The sequence below is a fragment of the Chiloscyllium plagiosum genome, unplaced genomic scaffold, assembly GCF_037043375.1.
Source record: "Chiloscyllium plagiosum isolate Xiang-an unplaced genomic scaffold, Cpla_swu_hap1 HiC_scaffold_6, whole genome shotgun sequence".
Lineage (NCBI taxonomy): Eukaryota > Metazoa > Chordata > Chondrichthyes > Orectolobiformes > Hemiscylliidae > Chiloscyllium > Chiloscyllium plagiosum.
In genome coordinates, this window is record NW_028270144.1 from 94,964,229 (window position 1) to 94,987,509 (window position 23,281).

The 23,281-nt window shown below is 42.9% G+C and overlaps 1 protein-coding gene across 1 annotated transcript; it reads right to left on the bottom strand.

Annotated features, from left to right (window-relative positions):
• Nucleotides 1–21,991, bottom strand: LOC122550792 (NEDD4-binding protein 2-like 1). Its single transcript, XM_043692057.2, has 5 exons — nucleotides 21,652–21,991; nucleotides 11,680–11,807; nucleotides 11,474–11,562; nucleotides 10,283–10,359; nucleotides 1–2,368 (listed from the first exon to the last, which is right to left on the bottom strand). Exons 1-5 carry the CDS (start codon nucleotides 21,795–21,797, stop codon nucleotides 2,263–2,265), a joined length of 546 nt encoding a protein of 181 aa, XP_043547992.1. The 5' UTR covers nucleotides 21,798–21,991; the 3' UTR covers nucleotides 1–2,262.
• Between the last annotated feature and the right edge of the window lie 1,290 nt (nucleotides 21,992–23,281).

The following is a 23,281-nucleotide window of genomic DNA, read 5'->3' on the forward strand; positions in this document are numbered from 1 at the left end:
AAAAGTAACAAAGTATTTTATTTGTCTACTGTTTTGATCCCAACATGTTCTCACATTACTGTATAAAACTTATTTACATATCCTGGTTAAAAAGATGCAAAATTAAATGATCCAAACCTGGAAATGAAAAGCTGATGTTAATAATAGCAGCCATGAACTCAAGCAACAACAGATTATCATTGGGCAGTGATGCAGCGGTGACCCACTAGACTGCTAATCCAGAGGTCCAGAATAATACTCTGGGGACATGAGCCATTATCCCACCAGAAAAATCAAGAATATAAAAACTAGTTTTAATAATTAATGGTGACCTGAAATAGAATACCTACAGTGTGGAAACAGGCCATTTGGCCCAACAAGTCTACACCGACCCTCAAAGAGTATCCCATCCAGACCCATTTTCCTGCCCTATGATTTTTACATTTCCTGAACACTATTGGCAATTTAGCATGGCCAATTCACCTAGCTTTGGGTTGAGAGACGAAACCCACGTTGACATGGGGAGAATATACAAGCTAGAATTGAATCCAAATCCCTGGCGCTGATCAAAAGAAGCTAAGTTATCTTGCAACCTATGGACAATAGAGAAGTTAATAAGTGGCGATGATGGGGTTTTCAGCATGCATGTGAAAAATTAACTGAGTCACAAGACCCTGAGAATACTTGACAAGGCAGATGCCACAATTATGTTTTCTCCTGTGGCTGAACCAGAGAGTTTTTGTTTTAAAGTGGCCTTTATTCAAGACCAAAATGGGGAGATTCTCTCTCTTCCTCCACAAATTCCACTCAACTGCCTCAGAAAGCCATGGAAGCAGCTGGATGGACCGAATAGTCTCACCAGTCATAAGATGGTGGCAAGGGGCATTAATGTCGATGAGAGTAGCAGGACTAGATCCGGGGTATGCACACCAGAGAAAACTGTGCAGGAACAATGAACATGGATGACCAACAATTGTAAGAAAAACACATGGCTTCACTAATGTTTGGGCGGCACGGTGGCACAGTGGTTAGCACTGCTGCCTCACAGCGCCAGAGACCCGGGTTCAATTCCCGCCTCAGGCGACTGACTGTGTGGAGTTTGCACGTTCTCCCCGTGTCTGCGTGGGTTTCCTCCAGGTGCTCCGGTTTCCTCCCACAGTCCAAAAAGAAAATGTGCAGGGCCAGGTGAATTGGCCATACTAAATTGCCCGTAGTGTTAGGTAAGGGGTAAATGTAGGGGTATGGGTGGGTTGCGCTTCGGCGGGTCGGTGTGGACTTGTTGGGCCGAAGGGCCTGTTTCCACACTGTAAGTAATCTAAAAGGCGGTAATCAGCTGCCCTTGGTTGCTTCTGTCTACATATGAATCCAGACAATAATGTTTTAACTGCCGTCTGAAATGGTTGGCAAGCCAGTTAGTTCAAGGGCAATTAGAGATGGGCAACAAATACTGCCCTTGCCAGCAACACCATCTTATACATGTTAACTGCAGAGAAATGATAATACAGTTAACATTAACTATCTTCTGGCCTAGCAATCCACTCAGCTGTAACAAACTGCTACAAAAAAATAAAAAGTGTGGCAGTTCAAGATGACCACTGCCTTCTCAGGGTGACTGAAGATAAGCAATAAATGCTAACATCTCTCACATCCTGAGCAGGAATGGCAAACAGCAGGAATTAAATTACACATCTGCAGTTAGGATTTCAAACTGTTGTATACATTTCACAATTTAAACCTGTGTTAAAGTGTAATTAAAATTCAAAGCTTTTGAAAAAAATTACATCAAGGACATTTACCACAGTAATTGCTGGCTCATAATCTATGATCATGTTAAAAGGTTTATCAAACTGTACTTCATAAAATTACTAAGGCACAACAGCTGTTAATGACATTCATTATCCTTAATTCTGCTCAAAGACCTGAAGTGATAAATCCTTTTTTGAAAGTTAAATAAAAAACTTCAATCTATTTTCTTTGATTTTGTTTAAAATATGAATTTGTTGGATCTATCAACCTACACAGGTTATTTTGGATTTATGTCACCAGTATTAAATCTGAATGTGGAGAAAGTGAGGACTGAAGATACTGGAGATCAGAGTTGAGAGTGTGGTGCTGGAAAAATACAGCAGGTCAGGCAGCATTTGAGGAGCAGGAGAATTGACGTTTCGGGCAAAAGTCCTTCATCAGGAATCTGAATGTGCTAAGTTTGTACAAACTCTTCCCCAGTCTTGCTTTTGCTCCTCTTCTGAACACAACCTGTTGATAACCTTGGCATCAATTATTTCAGGCCTCCCTTTCCGCATGCAGCACTTTGTCAATAGTGATATTCCTCTCGTACCGTTCCTTCATTCGTTCAATTGTTTCTCTCGGAACACCATGTGAATTTATTCTGCACATATTCAGAAAAAAGGTATAAATTTTATTGTACGTCATAAACATAATTAAAGAATGCTGTATTTTACAATTTATATGACTGGTTTAATATTATGATGACATCAAAAACAAATGACAACTTGAAAGCACATCTCTGCCTTCAAGCCCTTGCCCAGGATAAATATATGAGCTAATGTCTATTCTCAAGCACTGGTGCTGATTTGTCACAGATGCCATATTTCAGATGAGAAGCTAAATGGATACAAGTTATTATGAGATTGGCTTGGTAAACTGCAAATTAACAGTTGAAATCTTTCTACAGCAAACTTGCGAAACTGGATTCAGCAAATACATTGCTGGGCTATCATACAAATCCAAACAAAAATAATTTGAAGAACATAGAACACTACAGTGCAGTACATGGCCTTCGGCTCTCAATGTTGTGCTGACCTGTGAAATCAATCTGAAGCCCATCTAATCTAAATTATTCCATTTTCATCCTTATGTTTATCCTATGATCATTTAAATGCCCTTAAAGTTGGCGAGTCTACTACTATTGCAGGCAGTGCATTCCACACCCTTACTACTCCGAGTAAAGAACAAACCTCTAACATCTGTCCTATATCTATCACCCCTCAATTGAAAGCTATGTTTCCTCCTGCTCGCCATCACCATCCGAGGAAAACGGCTCTCACTGTCTACCCTATCTAACCCTCTGATCATCTTATATGTCTCTGTTAAATCACCTCCTAATCTTCTTTTCTCTAATGAAAACAGCTTCAAGTCCTTCAGCCTTTCCTCATTCGACCTCACCTCCATACCAGGCAACATCCTGGTAAATCTCCTCTGAATTCTCCTTCCTTTAACATAACGACCAGAACTGCACACAATACTCCAAGTGCAGCCGCACCAGAGTTCTGGACAGCTGCAACATGACCTCATGGCTTTGAAACTCAATCCCTCTACCAGTAAAAGCTAACACACTGTATGCCTTCTTAACAACCCTATCAACCTGGGTGGCAACTTTCAGGGATCTATGCACATGGATACCAAGATCTCATTGCTCATCCACACTACCAAGAATCTTACCAGTTGCCCAGTACTCTGTACTCCTGTTACTCATTCCGAAGTGAATCACCTCACACTTTTCTGCATTAAACTCCATTTGCCATCTCTCAGCCCAGCTCTGCAGCTTACATACGTCCCTCTGTAACCTGCAACAGCCTTCAGCACTGTCCACAAATCCACTGACCTGAGTGTCATCCACAAATTTACTAACCGATCCTTCTACGCCCTCATCTAGGTCATTTATGACAAACAGCAGTGGCCCCAAAACAGATCCTTGTGGTACACCACTGGTAACTGAACTCCAGGATGAAAATTTCCCATCAACCACCACTCCGTCTTCTTTCAGCTAGCCAATTTCTGATCCAAACTGCTAAATCACCCTCAATCCCATGCCTCTGTATTTTGTGCAATCGCCTACCATGGGGAACGATATCAAACACCTGACTGAAATCCATATACACCACATCAACCACTTTACCTTTATCCACTTGTTTGGTCACCACCTCAAAGAACTCAATAAGGTTTGTGAGGCACGACATACCCTTCACAAAACCATGCTGACTATCCCTAATCAACTTTTTCCTCTCTAGATGATTATAAATCCTATCCCTTACAACCTTTTCCAACACTTTACCCACAACCGATGTAAGGTTCACTGGTCTATAATTATCAGGGTTATCTCTATTCCCCTTCTTGAACAAGGGGACAACATTTGCTATTCTCCAAACTTCTTGCATTATTCCTGTAGACAAAGATAACATAAAGACCAAAGCCAAAGGCCCTGCAATATCCTCCCTAGCTTCCCAGAGAATCTTAAGATAAATCCCATCCAGCCCAGGGGATTTTACTATTTTCACACTTTCCAGAATTGCTAATACCTCCTCCTTATGAACCTCAATCCCATCTAGTATAATAGCTTGCATCTCAGTATTCTCCGTGACAACACTGTCTTTTTCCTGTGTGAATACTGTCAAAAAATATTCGTCTAGCCCTTCTCCTATCTCCTCAGATTCCCTGCATAACTTCCCACTACTGTCCTTGATTGGCCCTAATCTTACTCTCGTCATTCTTTTATTCTTGACATACCTAAGGAAAGCTTTAGGGTTTTCCTTGATCCCACCTGCCTACGACTTCTCATGTCCCCTCCTGGCTCTTCTTAGCTCTCTCTTTAGCTCCTACCTGGCTAACTTGTAACACTCAAGTGCCCTAACTGAGAATGGAAATTGACAGTAGGATGGCTTACATATCTCTGCAAAGACTAGCTGCCTGCTGTCACTATTCATGGATGGATCAGGACCTAGCACTTGGTTATGAAAGGTGAAATACATTTAAATTACAACCCGATAGGAACCTGCTAGATTTATTAAACAAGGGCCAGAAAATAGAGAGGAATCCAGTTGAACCAAACCATGTAATATGCAATAGTCATTTTCAATGATGGTAGGGACGAAGGTCATGGATTAAACTCTGGTTAGGTTGAGATTGATAAACTGCTGACAGTGCTCTCCATTCATCAGCACTGGAGGCTTCTAAAGGTCTCCTGTGGAAGGTCTCAAGAGGATTGGAATATAAAAGCAGTGTCATGCTTCTTACACTTTATAAAGCTCTAGTTAGGCCCCATTTAGAATACTGTGTCCAGTTTAGGCCCCACATCTCAGGAAGGACATAGTGGCTCTGGAGCATTTCCAGCAGAAATTCTCACAGATGATCCCTGGAATGGTAGGCCTAACATATGATGATCGGCTGAGGATCCTGGGATTGTATTCATTAGAGTTGAGAAGGTTGGGGGAGATCTAATAGAAACTTAGAAGATAATGCATGGCTTAGAAAGGGTGGACGCTGGGAAATTGTTTCCGTCAGGCGGGGATGTAGGACCCATGGGCACAGCCTTAAAATTAGAGGGTCAATTTAGAACGGAAATGAGGAGACATTTCTTCAGCCAGACTGTGGTGGGCCTGTGGAATTCATTGCCACGGAGCGCAGTGGAGGCCAGAACATTGGGTGTCTTCAAGATGGAGATTGATAAATTCTTGATCTTGCAAGGAATTAAGGGCTATGGAGCGAGTGTGGGTAAGTCGAATTGAAACGCCCATCAGCCATGATTAAATGGCGGAGTGGAATCAATGGGTCGAATGGCCTTGCTTCCACTCCTATGTCTTATGGACATGATATGGGGTCATCGTATTGATGATAAAGCATAGTGCTGGAAAAAGCACTGTGGTCATGAAGGGTTTGAGGAGCAAGACAGTTGACATTTTGGGTATAAGCCCTTCATCAGGACTCGGGGGGGGGGGGGTGAGGAAAGAGAATTGAGAGATAAATAGGCTGAGGGAGGGTGGGGCTAGGGGAAAGATAGCTGGGATGGCGATAGGTGGGTTAAGATAGGAGGTGATGGTGATTGGTCATTGGGAAGTGTGGAGTCAATAAATGGGAAGGAAGATGGGCAAGTAGGTCACGTCAAGAGGGTGGAGCCTAGTCGAAAGGTTGGATCTGGGTTGGGATGGGGATGGGAAATTTGGAAACAGGTGAATTCAATGTTCATGCCATGTGATTGCAGGCTCCCGAGTCGGGAGATGAGATGTTTGCGGTGGTCTTGTGTAAGGCGGTAGAGGAGGCCCAGAATGGATATGTCCTCAGGGGAGTGGGTGGGGGATTTAAGATGGATGGCCAACAGGACGGTGGGGTTGGTTGGTGCGTACAGACCAGAGATGTTCTCTGAAATGTTTTGTGAGTTTGCGCTCAGTCTCTCCGATGTAGAGAAGACCATATCGAGAGCACTGGATGCAATAAATGAGTTTGGAGGATGTGCAGGTAAATCTCTGCCGGATTTGAAATGAACTTTTGGGACCAATGCTGAGGTGAGAGGGGAGGTGTGGGCACAGGATTTCCACCTGCAGGGGAAGGTGCCAGGTGTGGAGAGTGTTGACCCAATGAGGGAGTCAAGGAGGGAATGGTCCCTATGGAATGCTGATAGCAGTGGAGAAGGAAATACCTTTTTGGTGGTGGTATTGCATTGCATTGCAATAATCATTGCATTGTTTTCACTGGCAGTCCTGAGTAGACACCACTAAAGTTCTGTTAATAATGGAGGGCTAAGACTCCTGACTAAAAACTCTGTCTCTACCCCAAATTGCAGAGCCAAAGCCATTGTCAGGTTTGGCAGGCAGGCAAAAGTGCAGATGCTGGAAACCAGAGTCTAGATTAGAGTGGTGCTGGAAAAGGCAGCATCCGAGGAGCAGGAAAATCGACGTTTCGGGCAAAAGCCCTCCCCGAGGTTTGGCAGGCAATCCTAGTAAGGAAACACCGTTAATGCATCTGAGTTAAGTGAGTGTCATTTGAGCCAGCTCTTTTACTTGAATTTTGGTCCTATGTTACAAAATCTTAAAACTTAATTACTGACTTTGTGCTGAAAACACATGGCCCTTCAATTCTTCTCTGCTATTCAACAGCAAAGGCTGATTTCAAATTTCACATTGCCATCTACCCCCATTAACCCTTCATTCCCCTACCTAACAAAAATCTATCCACTTTGGTCTTCAAAATATTCCATGACCCTGCTTCTATTGACTTCTGAGGCAGACACTTCCCAAAGTTTCACAACCCTCTGGGTGAAAAGATTTTTCATCTCCGTCCTAAAAAGGCAAATCCATACTTTAAAATAGTGCCCCTAGTTCTGGACTCACCCACAAGAGGGAATATCTTTTCACATCCCCTTGTCAAGACTGCTCAGAATCTGAAATCAGGTGGATCTCAGCAGTGACTGTTTAAGTCACTTCTCACCCTTCTGAATCCCAGTGAAAACAAACCCAGCCCATGTCCAACCTGTCCTCATAAGACAACCTGGGCACTCCAGGTATCATACTACTAAAGCTCCTTGAAACCACCTCTAATGGAACAATGCAACGTTCTTCCGATGTAACACCTTTATTCAAAAAGGGAGACGAGAAACAGGTAACCATAGGCCAGAGCTTAATATCTATTATTGAGAAAGGATTAAGAGTCTATTATAAAAGATGAAAAAGCAGATCATTTCAAAATAGATAATATCATTCAGAACAGTCAGCAGGGGTTCATGCAGGGGAAATTATAACTGACAAATTTACTCGAATTCTCTGAGGGGACAACAAGCAGAATAAATAAAGGAGAAGCAGTGTAATACATTTGGATTTACAGAGGCTTTTGATGATACCACACATTACGCTACTTAATAATAAGAGTCCATGGTATTGGAGGTATTATATCAGTACTTTCACTTTGCTTATCCAAGTCATTAATATGTACTATAAATAATTGTGGCTCCAGCACTGATCCCTGAGGCACACCACTAGTGTTGGGTTGCCATCCTAAGATGCCCCTCTTATCCCAATTGCTTGTTTTCTATTAGTTAGACAATGCTGTATTCCATGCTGAATATTATTTAAATGGGGACAGACAGCAGAAAGCCACAGCACAGAGGAATTTGGGAATCCTCATGCATAAATCACAAAATGTTAGCATCCAGGTTCAGAAAGTAATGGGGAAGGCAAGTGGACCATTGGCCTGGATTTCAACAGGAATGGCATATAAAAATAGGGAAGTCTTGCTAAAATTATATGAGGCACTGGTCAGAACACAAAAGCAAAGCTTTAAACAGTTTGGCTCCCTTATCTAAGGAATAATATGCTGGAACTGGAGGCAAGCCAGAGAGGTTCATCATTAAATTTGATTTTTATTCCAGACATATTAATTGAATTCAAATTTCACCATCTGTCCACAGTGTGTTCCACTGGGTCTCTGGATTACTCCACTGTCTCTCCTATTTTTAGACTCACTTAATATTGATCGGCATAATCCGTCAGGAAAGCAAAAGATACAAATTTCAAGTTAAAGAGTAACTGGATGGTTTGAATGAATGATGAGAGTACTAGAACTATGACCTTTAATCTACTGAAAAACCTTTGCTTGACCTTATCCACTTTAGAGTCATAGTTACTTCGTGCGAAGATTTGTAGCTCGGGTGCTCGTTGTTGTGGTTGTGTTCGCCGAGCTGGAAGTTTTTGTTGCAAACGTTTCGTCCCCTGGCTAGGCGACATCATCAGTGCTTGGGAGCCTCCTGCGAAGCGCTTCTTTGATGTTTCCTCCGGTGTTTATAGTGGTCTGTCCCTGCCGCTTCCGGTTGTCAGTTTCAGCTGTCCGCTGTAGTGGTTGGTATATTGGGTCCAGGTCGATGTGTTTGTTGATGGAGTTTGTGGATGAATGCCATGCCTCTAGGAATTCCCTGGCTGTTCTCTGTCTGGCTTGCCCTATGATAGTAGTGTTGTCCCAGTCGAATTCATGTTGCTTGTTGTCTGCGTGTGTGGCTACTAAGGATAGCTGGTCGTGTCGTTTACTTCAACACGACCAAATACCATCTCTGCCACAAAACTGAGTCCAGAAATGCACAACTATCTGATTAATAATTGAGGGCGGTACGGTGGCACAGTGGTTAGCACTGCTGCCTCACAGCGCCAGAGACCTGGGTTCAATTCCCGATTCAGGCGATTGACTGTGTGGAGTTTGCACATTCTCCCTGTGTCTGCGTGGGTTTCCTCCGGGTGCTCCGGTTTCCTCCCACAGTCCAAAGATGTGCAGGTTCGGTGAATTGGCCATGCTAAATTGCCCGTAGTGTTAGGTAAGGGGTAAATATAGGGGTATGGGTGGGTTGCGCTTCGACGGGTCGCTGTGGACTTGTTGGGCCGAAGGGCCTGTTTCCACACTGTAAGTAATCTAATCTAATCTAATCTAATCTAATCTAATATCATGCATTGATTCCACTGACCATTAAAGTCAATCATTCAGCTGAACGTAAGAGGTTTTACATCAGCATTTCATTCATCAGCAGGACTTTTTCCTACTCTCAACTAATCTCCACCATAACACCTTCATTTTTATTAGTTTTCATGTCAAAATTCCTAGTTCTGATACAGGCACAGAGACATTGATTGATCAGGTTACGTGTAGCAAAACAGCTGATATACACAGGCAAACTGTGGATTAGCAGTTCTGGGATAGTAGTCAAACCACAATATTTAAGGTTTAAAAACCAACTAGAAAGAGAAAGGAAAGTCTCAAATATTGGAACTCAAGTTGGATTAGGGTAGATTTTAGAAAAGTAAAGACTGAGCCAACGGAGGTGCAGTGGCAGGATAAATTGACACGCAGGGTTACAGAGCAACAGTGGAAATATTTTATAACTACAACGTCACATAATAAATTTATTCCATTAATAAAGGAAGCAACTTATTGTTTCAGGATTAGGAGCAAGAAAATCAAGAGTATAGAAAACAATTGTAATTAAGGAAGAGAGATTACAAAGACAATAAGTACACAGATTCTTCAGGATAAGAATAAAGAAAAACATGCTTTAAAAATTTGAGCTTTTTTGGATAAAATAGATAATACAACTATATTGCAAATATGCTTCAAAAAGTGGAACACAGACTGGTTTCAATAGTCTGGAACAATAGGCCACTGACTCATATAAACATAGAGACTTAGAAAAAGCAAGAAAAACTTCATATTGGAGCTGTGAAGTAATTGAATTCACTCCCAGAGTTAGTGGGTTGAGGCAGAAAAGATGACTGACTAGATAGGTGGATGAAGGATAACAGACATGGAGGATATAGGTTATCAGTTTGGTTAGGCCTATGGTGAGTTTATTATTTTAAAAACTTCTGTGTACTTATATGTCAAATATAGTTTTGAGATTCAGTGGAGGACAATAATTCTGATTATCTTCAGTTTTCCCTCTTGTCATACATATTTTAAAAATCACTATGGATTGCTCTATTTTCACAGCAACTGTCATTTTTACACTTGAAGCAGTTAAAAAGTTGAAAGAAACCTTGTTAATTTTCTAATGTCAAATTTCCAGGGTGTATCTGGCTCTCGGAATTTCACTTCATAACCATTCTCTCGTGCCTGTTGATGACAAAACATTAATTGAAAGATTAAAATCCAAAGAGCTAATCTAATATTTTTAGATGCATATCCATCTAAAATCTAAGGCTCTTAGCTTCGTGAAAAATAAGTTAAAATCAATTCAAACTAAGTACATAAGTTTATTGGAATTGAGATTTCTTTCCCTTCTATAATAAGATATTTATTATATTAAAATGCGATACACAGGACAATACAGAGTCAATGAAGTATCATGAGAAAACAAAGCAAACACAGAGATTTGTAATACAATTCTTGAACAATTGTTTTCAAGGTCAGAATACAGTCCTAACAAGAAACTGCAGTTATCTTATGAACTTCCAGGTTAAGGATTCTTAAGGAAAGGGGCACTTAAGGAAAGGAAAGGAATAACTATATAAATGAGACCAAATTTGTTTTGAGTCTCAACAGTTATACACTCTTATCATTTCTATTCCCTTGAAAAAAGTGACAGGTATTTTAACATTTAAATTGCTCAAAGTATTGTCTTAAACTATCATGATAAATTCCTTGAATATATTTTTAAAAGTAAAATATGGATTAAAAACAGCTATAAGAATATGTAGCCATGTGTAACGATGAAAGAGTTAAGCCTGCCACAGGCCTGCAGATCATTGTGGTGGCAGCTAAAGTCTGCCATTCAGTCTACTGAGCCTGCTGTGCCATTTGAAAAGATCGCAACTGATGTAAACCAAAATTAGAATTCCAGAAATCAGAGTAAACACAATTATGACAGACAAAAAAAAAACAGAATGAAAAGTTTATTACAGAATTCGGAAAGTCAAGAGTAGCAAATCAGATTTGCAAGAAGCCAAAGAACTGCAGATGCTGAAAATCAGAAAAGGAAACAGAAATTGCTGGAAAAGCTCAGCTGGTCTGGCAGTATTTGTGCAGAGAAATCCGAGGTAATGTTTATGGGTCTAGTACCCTTCCTCACAACTCATTGGACCTGAAATATCAATTCTGATTTCTCTCCACAAATGCTGCCAGATGTGTGTAGCTTTTCCAGATATGTAAAACATTGTTTCAAACAATCAAGTTAGTACATTGATCAATATTAGATACTGAAGAAATTAATTGAAAATCTAGGTCATACCATATTCACATATGGTTTCATTTCCCATGCTTCAGTGTTGGTATTATCTATAATAATTGGAGACCTCCCTTGTCTCATAGCTGATTTGGCTGTAAGTAGATCCATTATGTAATTATATTAGTTACAACATAAGCAGTAAATGCAGAGCATTTAAAATTTAGTTTTAACAAAATCAGAATATCATGAAGAACAATTTCAGTATTTACCCCTTTCATGGTTCCATTCATGAGCTTCATCAAGTAGGTACTTCTGAAATAAATATGAGCCATCTTCTCTGATGAAATAATCATCTGTACTCAATATCACTGCTCCACGAAACTGATGTTTTAGATTTCTGATTGAGTAAAAGCAAGCAATGGAATGAGAGATTACAAAAATCCACATTTTTACATCAATTGTTGGCATTGGACAAACTATGACTTACTGAAGATCATTTGCCAACACCATGGGAATGGGGTCTGCATGCACTGGATTTATGAGAATAGGAGTCTTTCTTCAGGTCCAAATGTGGCCAATGTTCCCCTCATCTGGCTCTGTTTGTGGAGTAGGCTAGAAGAAGACAGCGAGCTAGGCAGCATCAGGTGGTGTAGAAGACGTCGTTTCAGGTATAATCATTCTTCAGTCCTGAAGAAGGGTTACACCCGAAACGTTGAGTTCTACACCTCCTGAAGCGACCTGGTGTGCTGTGTTCTTCCAGCCTCCTGCCTGTCTACTTTGGATTCAAGCATCTGCAGTTTTCTTTTTCTCTAACTAACTCTGTTTGTGGAGTGTCTGCCTTTTGCACAGCTTCATTATGGATTTGGTGAATGAGTGCTCAGAACTATTTTTCACACTGCTTAGATGGGTGGGTGAGTGACTCACCAAGCCTAATGAGTAAATTACACTTCATCTACAAATCAGGAATTTCACAGCCATAGACATGAAAAGGTAATGCTTCAGACGATTTTGTAATTATAATAAGATGGTCCACAAGAAAATAAATTGGGCCCATAGAATCTCAGTAGTATTACACGCTTTACAGAATCACTCGTATTGATGCCTTATATGTATACTATCATTTCCAGTCAGCCATTCAATTCTGAAAAACTCTGGACAAGTAATCCAGAGACACTGGCTCACATTCAGGGGGCGCAGGCTCACATCCCTACACTGCGGATAATCAAATTTGATTTTAATAATATCTAGAATTAACAAAGTAGTCTAGTGGCAACCATGCAACTGTGGTCAATTGCCACAAAATCCTGTCAAGCTCACTAATGTCATTTAGGGATGGAAATATGCCATTCCTGTCTGGACTGGCCTGCATATAACTCCACAGCAACGTGGTTGACTCGCAATTACCCTTTGAAACAGCCTCGAAACAACTCAGTTCAGGGCTACAAAGGGCATCAAGAGCCAGCCATAGTTTAGTGTCCCATCCACTCGTTAAAAAGTGGGAGAAATTTTGCTTACAATTCATTAATCCATACAACATGGAGGTACATGTCGGCACAAATGATGTCGGGGAGAAGAGGAGGAACATACTACAGCGAGACTTCGGAGACCTAGGAAGAAGGCTGAAAAGCAGGATGTCCAAGGTGGTTATCTCCGGTTTGCTTCCAGTTCCTCGGGCTAGTGTGGCCAGAAACAGGGAGATAATGGACTTGAACGTGTGGTTGGGGAACTGGTGCAGGAAGCAAGGATTTAAGTTCTTGGATCACTGGGGTATATTTTGTGGTAAACATAAATTCTACAAGAGAGACGGCTTGCACCTTAATAGGTTAGGGACCAGTATTCTGGCAGGCAGGTTTTCTATTGCAACACCGCTACATTTAAACTAAGTAGCGGGGGGGAGGGGACAAGCTGGATGTTTAAAAAGGAAATTGAAGGGAAAGTTAGAACAAGAGAAGTCAAGAAAGACAACTGTATTAATGAGGCAGAAAACTCGGGAAGGCATCATGCTGTAAGGTTGAGTGAAATAAAGGTTGATGGGAAGGGTGAGAGCAGTAACAAATTAAAAATACTATACATGAATGCACGAAGCATTAGACATAAGATGGATGAGCTTGAGGCTCTTTTGGAAATGCGCAGATACGATATTGTGGGCATAACTGAGACGTGGCTTCAAGTGGACAGGGCCTGGGGAATGAATATTCAAGGCTACACGTGTTATCGTAAGGACAGACTGACGGGCAGAAGGGGTGGGGTGGCCTTGTTGGTAAGGGACGATATTCAGTCCCTTGCGCGGGGGGACCTAGACTCAGGAGATGTAGAGTCAGTGTGGATAGAGCTTCGAAATACTAAGGGTAAAAAGACCCTCTTGGGAGTCATCTACAGGCCCCCAAACAGTAGTCTGGATGTCGGATGTAAGTTAAATCAGGAGCTGAAATTGGCCTGTCGCAAAGATGTCACTACAGTTGTTATGGGGGATTTTAACATGCAGGTAGACTGGGAGAATCAGGATGGTATTGGGCCACAAGAAAGAGACTTTGTGGAGTGCCTCAGAGATAGATTCTTAGAGCAGCTGGTGCTGGAGCCGACCAGGGAGAAGGCAATTCTGGATCTGGTATTGTGTAACGAACCAGAATTGGTCAGAGACCTCGAAGTGAAGGAGCCATTGGGAAGTAGTGACCATAATACAATAAGCTTCAATCTGCAATTTGAGAGGGAGAGGGTACAGTTGGAAGTGACAGTACTTCTGCTGAATAAAGGGAATTATGGAGATATGAGGGAGGAGCTGGCCAAAGTTCAATGGTGCAATACCTTAGCAGGGATGACCGTGGAGGAACAATGGCGATATTTCTGTGTATAATGCAGAAGTTGCAGGATCAGTTCATTCCTAAAAGGAAGAAACATCCCAGGAGGAGGCATGGGCGGCCGTGGCTGACGAGGGAAGTTAAGAAACATATAAAGTTAAAAGAGAAAAAGTATAACATAGCTAAGATAAGTGGGAAAACTGAGGACTGGGAAGCTTTTAAAGAGCAACAGAGGATTACTAAGAAGGAAATACGCAGAGGAAAAATGAGGTACGAAGGTAAACTGGCCAAGGATATTAAGGAGGATAGTAAAAGCTTTTTTAGGTATGTACAAGGCAAAAAAATGGTTAGGACAAAAATTGGGCCCTTGAAGACAGAAACAGGGGAATATATTACTAGGAACAAAGAAATGGCAGAGGAATTAAATGGGTACTTCAGATCTGTGTTCACTTGGGAAGACACAAGCAATCTCCCTGAGGTAACAGTGGCTGAAGGACCTGAACTTAAGGGAATTTATATTTGCCAGGATTTGGTGTTGGAGAGGCTGTTAGGTCTGAAGGTTGATAAGTCTCCGGGGCCTGATGGTCTGCATCCCAGGGTACTGAAGGAGGTGGCTCGGGAAATCGTGGATGCTTTGGTGATTATTTTCCAGATTTCAACAGATTCGGGGTCGGTTCCTGAGGATTGGAGGGTGGCTAATGTTATACCACTTTTTAAGAAAGGTGGGCGAGAGAAAGCAGGTAATTATAGACCAGTTAGTCTGACCTCAGTGGTGGGAAAGATGCTGGAGTCTATTATAAAGGATGAAATTACTGCACATCAGGATAGTAGTAACAGGATAGGACAGAGTCAGCATGGATTTATGAAGGGGAAATCATGCTTGACTAATCTTCTTGAATTTTTTGAGGACGTAACTATGAAGCTGGACGAGGGAAATCCAGTAGATGTAGTGTACCTGGACTTTCAGAAAGCTTTTGATAAAGTCCCACACAGGAGGTTAGTGAGTAAAATTAGGGTGCATGGTATTGGGGCAAAGTACTAGATTGGATTGAAAATTGTTTGGCTAATAGGAAACAAAGGGTAGTGATAAACGGCTCCATTTCGGAATGGCAGGCAGTGACCAGTGGGGTACCGCAGGGATCCGTGCTGGGACCACAGCTTTTTACAATATATGTTAATGATATAGAAGATGGTATCAGCAATAACATTAGCAAATTTGCTGATGATACAAAGCTGGGTGGCAGGGTGAAAAGTGATGAGGATGTTAGGAGATTACAGGGTGACCTGGACAAGTTAGGTGAGTGGGCAGATGCATGGCAGATGCAGTTTAATGTGGATAAATGTATGGTTATCCACTTTGGTAGCAAGAACAGGAAGGCAGACTACTACCTCAATGGAATCAATTTATGTAAAGGGGCAGTACAGAGAGATCTGGGTGTTCTTGTACACCAGTCAATGAAGGCAAGCATGCAGGTACAGCAGGTAGTGAAGAAGGCTAATAGCATGCTGGCCTTCATAACAAGAGGAATTGAGTATAGAAGCAAAGAGGTGCTTCTGCAGCTGTACAGGGCCCTGGTGAGACCACACCTGGAGTACTGTGTGCAGTTCTGGTCTCCAAATTTGAGAAAAGACATTCCGGCTATTGAGGGAGTGCAGCGTAGGTTCACGAGGTCAATTCCTGGAATGGCAGGATTACCTTACACTGAAAGACTGAAGCGACTGGGCTTGTATACCCTTGAGTTTCGAAGACTGAGAGGGGATCTGATTGAGACGTATAAGATTATGAAAGGATTGGACACTCTGGCAGTAGGAAACATATTTCCACTGATGGGTGAGTGCCGAACCAGAGGACACAGCTTAAAAATACGGGTTAGACCATTTAGGACAGAGCTCAGTAGAAACTTCTTCACCCAGAGAGTGGTGGCTGTGTGGAATGCTCTGCCCCAGAGGGCAGTGGAGGCCCACTCTCTGGATTCATTTAAGAAAGAGTTGGATAGAGCTCTCAAAGATAGTGGAATCAAGGGTTATGGAGATAAGGCAGGAACAGGATACTGATTAGGAATGATCAGCCATGATTATATTGAATGGCGGTGCAGGCTCAAAGGGCTGAATGGCCTACCCCTGCACCTATTGTCTATTGTCTATAACACTCCATACAATGCTCAGTCCTTAGATTTAGGAGTTCAGTTACCTAATGTAGCAATCACATCCATAAATTATATGGAACAACTTTCAGAAAATGTGGCATTACTAAGATAATTAATTGAAAGTTGTTACACTTTAATCATTGGTATTTTATTTCAATGATCAGTTAAAATCATAGGATCCCTACTGTGCACAGCCACCATGCCATCCGAACACTTGGGCAGTTGATCCAGTTGATCAGTCCAGTTCAGTTTCAGATGATCTGTAGGACCAAGAATGGTGCGAATGGGTCATTCTGCTATGGCAATATCAAGAGGCAATGGTTAGGTTTTCTCCTCTTGGAGATGGTCATTGTCTGGCACTTGGTGTGGTATGAATATTACCGGCCACCTGTCAGCCCAGTCCCTGATAGAGTCCAGGGACTGGATATAGAAAGCTTCAGTAGCTGAGGAGTTGTGAATGGTGTTGAACATTGTGCAATCATCAGTTAACAATCCTACTTCTGACCTTATAATGGAAGTAAGGACACTGAAGTAGCAAGATGGTTGGGCCTGCGACACTCTGCTGAAGAACTCCTTCAGGGATGTTCTGAAGCTGAAATGACAGACTTCTAACCACCACAGTCACCCTTGATGCCAGGTTATGACTCCAACCTGTGGACAGTCCCTCCACCCTCACCCTATTGGGTAAAAACAATGACTGCAGATGCTGGAAACCAGAGTCTAGATTAGAGTGGTGCTGGAAAAGCACAGCAGTTCAGGCAGCATCCGAGGAGCAGGAAAATCGATGTTTCGGGCAAAAGCCCTTCATCAGGAATACAGGCAGCATAGAGTACTCTATGCTATTTTCCCCCCACCCCTACCCTCCTCTCACCTATCTCTCCACCCTTCAGGCTCTCTGCCTGTATTACTAATGAAGGGCTTTTGCCCGAAACGTCGATTTTACTGGTCTTCGGATGCTGCCTGAACTGCTGTGCTTTTCCAGCACCACTCTAATCTAGACGCTCACCCTATTCCCAATGCCTCTAGTTTTGGTAGGCATCCTTGATGTCACTATCATAAAATGTGGTTTGGATGTCAAGGGCTGTCACTTCACGTCACCTCGTGAATTCAACTCTTTTGTCCATGTTTGAACTGTAGTCAGGAGGTCAGTAGCTGCGTGACCCTGATGGATCTGTGAACAGATTATCAATGAGCAATGCTGTTTGACAGCACTGCTGCTGACCTCTTCCAGCACTTTATTGATGATGTAGAATACAATGATGAGAAATAATTGGCTGAGTTGTATTTGTCTTGCTTTTCATGTACAGAACATACCCCAACTATTTTTCACATTGCCTTAATAAAGAGTATTATAGCTATACTGGAACAGCTTGGCGAGGTGTGTGGCAGGTTTTGGAGTACAGATCTTCAAGTACTCTTGGCAGAATATTGCCGGACCCATTGTCTTTACAGTATTCAGTGCCATCAGCCTTTTGATATCTCATAAAAAGACTGAAATCAGTGATGCTGGCAATTCAGGAGGGGTCTTTGCTGGGTTGACAGGGCTCAGTTTGTCAATGTCTCTTTTTTTGGGCTAGTCGAATATCACATGATCCACCTGGTTTCATTCCTTTGAAACATTATCTCTGTTTAATACAATAGCATGTATTAGTAGGCTTCCACAGCACAGAACTGGTAATAGTCAGCTACACTGCTGTCTCACATAAGCCAGACCAGGTAAGGACAGCATATTTCCTTCTTTGAAGGGGATGCGTGAGGCAGACGGAATTTTGACATGGCCATCGCCTCAACTTTTAATTCTAGATTTGTACCTCTGCCATGGGAAGATTTGACTTGAGGTCCTGTTGTAACAGCCTATGACTAAAGTTGGCAAGATGGCCACCTGGGACAGTTACTTGTAGCATTCACAGCCAGACTTGTGGCCTCCATATGGGATCACTGGATAACATAATGAAAGGTCATAGCAAGAGAAGAGTGTAAGGGAGTGTAGGAGATGAGATCCAATTGAAACTTTCAGAATTCTGAATGGCCTGGACAGAGTGAACATTGGACAGATGTTTCCATTGGCAGGAGAGATAAGGGCCTGAGGTTACAGCCTAAGACCCTTTAGAATGGAGATAAGGAGAAATCTCTTTAGCCAGAGAGTGTTGAATCTGTGGAATTCATTGTCACAGCAAGCTGGGGAGGGCAGGTCATTGAATATATTTAAAACAGAGATAGGTAAGTTATTGATTGCCAAAAGGATCAAAGGTTATGGGGAGAAAGCAGGAAAAAGAGCCATCAGCCACAATCGAATGGTGGAGCAGACTCAATGGGCCGAATGGCCTAATTTCTGCTCTTGTGTCTTACAGTCTGACTTGATGAATTTTTGTTGTTTTTCTGGACAGATATGTTGTGGTTTTTGTTGAGGCGCTTCCTGAGTAGTTCTGTGACACAGAGCTGTGCGCTCTCTGGGCTATTTCCTGGCACACACACTGAGGCAAACATTGACTGCACCTGTAACTACCATCAACTCAGTGAAAGATACTATTTTGGTCTGCCCAAACCTTGTTAGTCTTCCAGTGTAGAGTTTACCTTGACCATTTTGGGAAAGCAAATCTTAGCAGGACTTATACATTTAATGCTGAAAAATGTGTTGCTGGAAAAGCGCAGCAGGTCACGCAGTATCCAAGGAGCAGGAGAATCAACGTTTCGGGCATAAGGCCTTCTTCAGGAATGAGGAAGGTGTGCCAAGCAGGCCAAGATAAAAGGTAGGGAGGAGGGACTTAGGGGAGGGGCGTTGGGAATGCGATAGGTGGAAGGAGGTTAAGGTGAGGGTGATAGGCCAGAGAGGGGGTGGGGGCGGAGAGGTCGGAAAGAAGATTGCAGGTCAAGAAGACGGTGCTGAGTCCGAGGGTTGGGACTGAGATAAGGTGGGGGGAGGGAAAGTGAGGAAGCTAGAGAAATCTGCACTCATCCCTTGTGGTTGGAGGGTTCCTAGGCGGAAGATGAGGCGCTCTTCCTCCAGCCGTCGTGTTGCCATGGTCTGGCAACGGAGGAGGCCAAGGACCTGCATGTCCTTGGCGGCGTAAGAGGGGGAAGTTAAAGTGTTCAGCCACTGGGTGGTTGGGTTGGTTGGTGCGGGTGCCCCAAAGGTGTTCTCTGAAACGTTCCGCAATTAGGCGGCCTGTCTCCCCAATGTAGAGGAGGCCACATCGGGTGCAGCGGATGCAGTAAATGATGTGTGTGGAGGTGCAGGTGAATTTGTGACGGATATGGAAGGATTCCTTGGGGTCTTGGAGGGAAGTGGGGAGGGGGCGCAAGTTTTGCATGTCTTTCGGTTGCAGGGGAAGGTGCCGGGAGTGGAGGTTGGGTTGGTGAGGGGTGTGGACCTGACGAGGGAGTCACGAAGGGAGTGGTCTTTCCGGAAGGCTGATAGGGGAGGGGAGGGAAATATATCCTTGGTGGTGGGGTCTGTTTGGAGGTGGCGGAAATGATGAAGGATGATAGATGTATTTGGAGATTGGTGGAGTGGTAGGTGAGGACCAGTGGGGTTCTGTCCTACATTTAATGGTAAAGTCCTAGGGTGTGTTGTTGAACAAAGAGACCTTGGAGTGGAGGTTCATAGCTCCTTGAAAATGGAGTCACAGGTAGATAGGATAGTGAAGGAGGTGTTTAGTGTGCTTTCCTTTATTGTTCAGAGTATAGAGTACAGGAGTTGGGAGGTCATGTTGCGACTGTACAGGACATTGTTACAGACGGTCGCATTCAACAGTCCAGCACTACACACTAAAGCTCGGGGCAGCTGCTGTAAAGAAGCAGTGTAGAAAGGGCCTTTCTGGCAAAGCGTAATGAGGGTCCAATCAGTTATCAGATCCTCTCACTGCCTTCAAGTGAACATAAATAGCGTCTGGCATGAGTAAGAAATGCTTTCTCGCAACTGTATAGCTCTGTGAAATGTCAAAATTCCAATGTTTTGTTTTTCTCTCTGCAAAGACTGTACAGATATATTTTAGAACTTTAGTGAATAATGTATATTTTTGAAATTTAAAAATCACAGTGGGCTCAGTGGTTAGCACTGCTGTCTCATAGTGCCAGGGATATGGGTTCCATTCCAGTCTTGGGTGACTGTCTGTGTGGAGTTTGCACGTTCTCCATGTGTCTGCGTGGGTTCCCTCCCAGAGTCCAAAGGTGTGCCGGTCAGCTGGATTGGCCATGCTAAATTACCCATAGTGTTAGGTGGATTAGTCAGAGGGAAGTGGGTTACTCTTCAGAGGGTCAGTGTGGACTTGTTGGGCCAAAGGGCCTGTTTCCACACTGTAGGGAATCTAATCTATCTAATCTTTCTGCCAAAGTGTAACAAGGGTCTATTCAGTTGTCAGACCCTCTCGTTGCCAGAAAATGAATGTAAAATAGACAGGCAGGAGGCTGAAAGAACACAGCAAGCCAGGCAGCATCAGGAGGGGAAGAAGTCAACCTTTCGGGTGTAACCCTTCTGCAGGATTGGGGGTGGGTGTAAGGGGAGCTGCAGGTAAAGCGGGTGGCGGGGCAGGGTGGTGAAGTGGGGATAGGTGAATGCAAGTAGAGGGTACCTGGTTGGTCAATGGAAAAAATGAATCCAGTTGGTGGCAAGGAGGAATGAAAGTGAGGGGTAGGGGCTGGGAAGGCAGGTTGTTTGATATTGGAGAACTCAATGTTGAGTTCTCTGGGCTGGAGGCTGCTCAGGCGGAAGAAGGGGTATTGTTCCTCCGATTTGCCGTGTGCTTTATTGTGGCTTCCTCCCTTCCTAGCCCCTCCTCCTCCCTTCCACCAAGCAGATTCAGTCCTCCCATTGACCAACCAGGTCATACCCTCTACCTGTGTTCACTTATCCCCACTTCACCACCCTGCCCTGCCACCCACTTTACCTGCAGCTCCCCTTACATCCACCCCCAGTCCTGAAGGGTTACACCTGAAATGTTGTCTTCTGCACCTCCTGAAGTTGCCTGGCTTGCTGTGTTCTTTCCGCCTCTTGTCTGTCTATTTTGGATTCCAGCATCTGCAGTTTTTTGTGTCTCAAAATTAATGTAAACAGAGAAGAAAATGTTTTTGTTTTGCAATTTCAGAGAAGCCTCGAGGAATATCAGGACTCAACACAAAGGAAGAAATCCAAGTCCAATGTGTCTTTTTCTCTGCAAAGATTTCTCTTAGTACGGTGTATGCACAGATGTTTTCATGAATAAAGTACATTTTTACAATTAAAAACGGTTGCATTTCCGACCACGTGGAAACAAATTACATCCCGAAGATCGGTCCCACGAGGATTTGCAGAACAAACCTGGCTAACGTGGTCTTCCCTGATCCTGGCAGTCCCCTCAGTAAATAAAGGCGTTTTCTTATCAGACGGGGACCTCGAGGTGGCCTGCGGCCAGGGTGCTGCAGGCGCAGCTTCTGAAAGGACTGCGCCAAAGATTCCGCCGACATTCTCCCCGGCGGCGCGAGAGCACCAGCAGCTCTTTCCCATCCACAGGTACCGTTTCACCGAGATCGAGTTGGCGACATCGAAAACAATTCCTTGGGAAATGACGCAGGCCAGCTGACGGAAACGGGTTTTGCGGTTGGTCTGTTTTGCACTTTAGACGTTGCAAACTGCGTGTAGCTTCTCCCCCGAAATAACACATGACCCTGTCCCACCCGCTCCTGACAAGAGGAAATTGTTGGGGGGGTTGCAATGTAGGAAAAAGAGAATCTATATTAGCAATTAAAGGTTTCTGTGGGCTGTTTGAAAGTAAATACATATTGTTTGTTAGTAAATACATATTGTTTGTTTAACCTCCTTGTCTTCAGGTCCTAACTATAATTTATCATTGTGTGTGATAAGCAGCTAAGCAACATTCTTACACTTGTAATCGAATTGCTGTAAAAAAAGTGGTAGACTCGTTAGCAGCTCAAAATTAAACCGAGCCAAAATTCACGTATTTGCCCAATACTGAAAGTCCTTCCAGTAAATATTTGTTCGGTGTATTTTCCTGTGGCTTTAAATGTTATGCCGGATTTAATCGACATTTCCTTGTTTGCTAATATTTTATTTTTTTATATATAAGAGTAATTAATTCTTTACGTACCAACTTAGCTTACAACAGTACGTAACTGATGTTAAAATGAAGACAGATTGGAAGGTCACCAATAATGTGGGAGATGGAGCTCCAGGGGATTTTGAACTTGGATAACGCAGTTGAGAAATAGCACATTGTAAATTGCAGATTGAAACCAACATCTTTCCCCTCAATTAATTCCGGTGCCTTGCAATGTATAAATTGTACTTAACACTGCCAATTTTCACTGCAACGCTTCTTTTGTGAACTTTGTGAAAATGCCTGGATAAGATATTGCATAACACAGCGACAGAAGTGTTTCCTCTCAACTCTGTTGAAATAATTTCTAAATAATAAATTCGGCTGTTCATGGAAGTCAGAAGTTTTCAGTCTTCTGAAATGAGAACCAAAACTATTGGAATGACGCAGCAGGTCAGGCAGCATCTGTGAAAATGAAAGGTCATAGAACTATTGAGACAAGTTCAGGCACTTTGGTTAACTCATTTTTTCACATTAATCGAAAGAAGAATCACTTAAATATTGTGTGAATCTTTTTTGGTATATTTAAACATTTTGTGAAGCGTTATACCTGGGGGAAAGGCAATTATGATGAGATTAGGCAAGATTTAGGATGCATAGAATAGGAAAGGAAACTACAGGGGATAGGCCCAATTGAAATGTGAAGCTTTTTCAAGGAACAGCTACTGCATGTCCTTGATAACTATGTACCTGTCAGGCAGGGAGGAAGTGGTCGAGCAAGGGAACCGTGTGTTACTAAAGAAGTTGAAGCTCTTGTCAAGAGGAAGGAGGCTTATGTAAAGATGAGATGTGAAGGCTCAGTTAGGGCGCTTGAGCGTTACAAGTTAGCCAGGA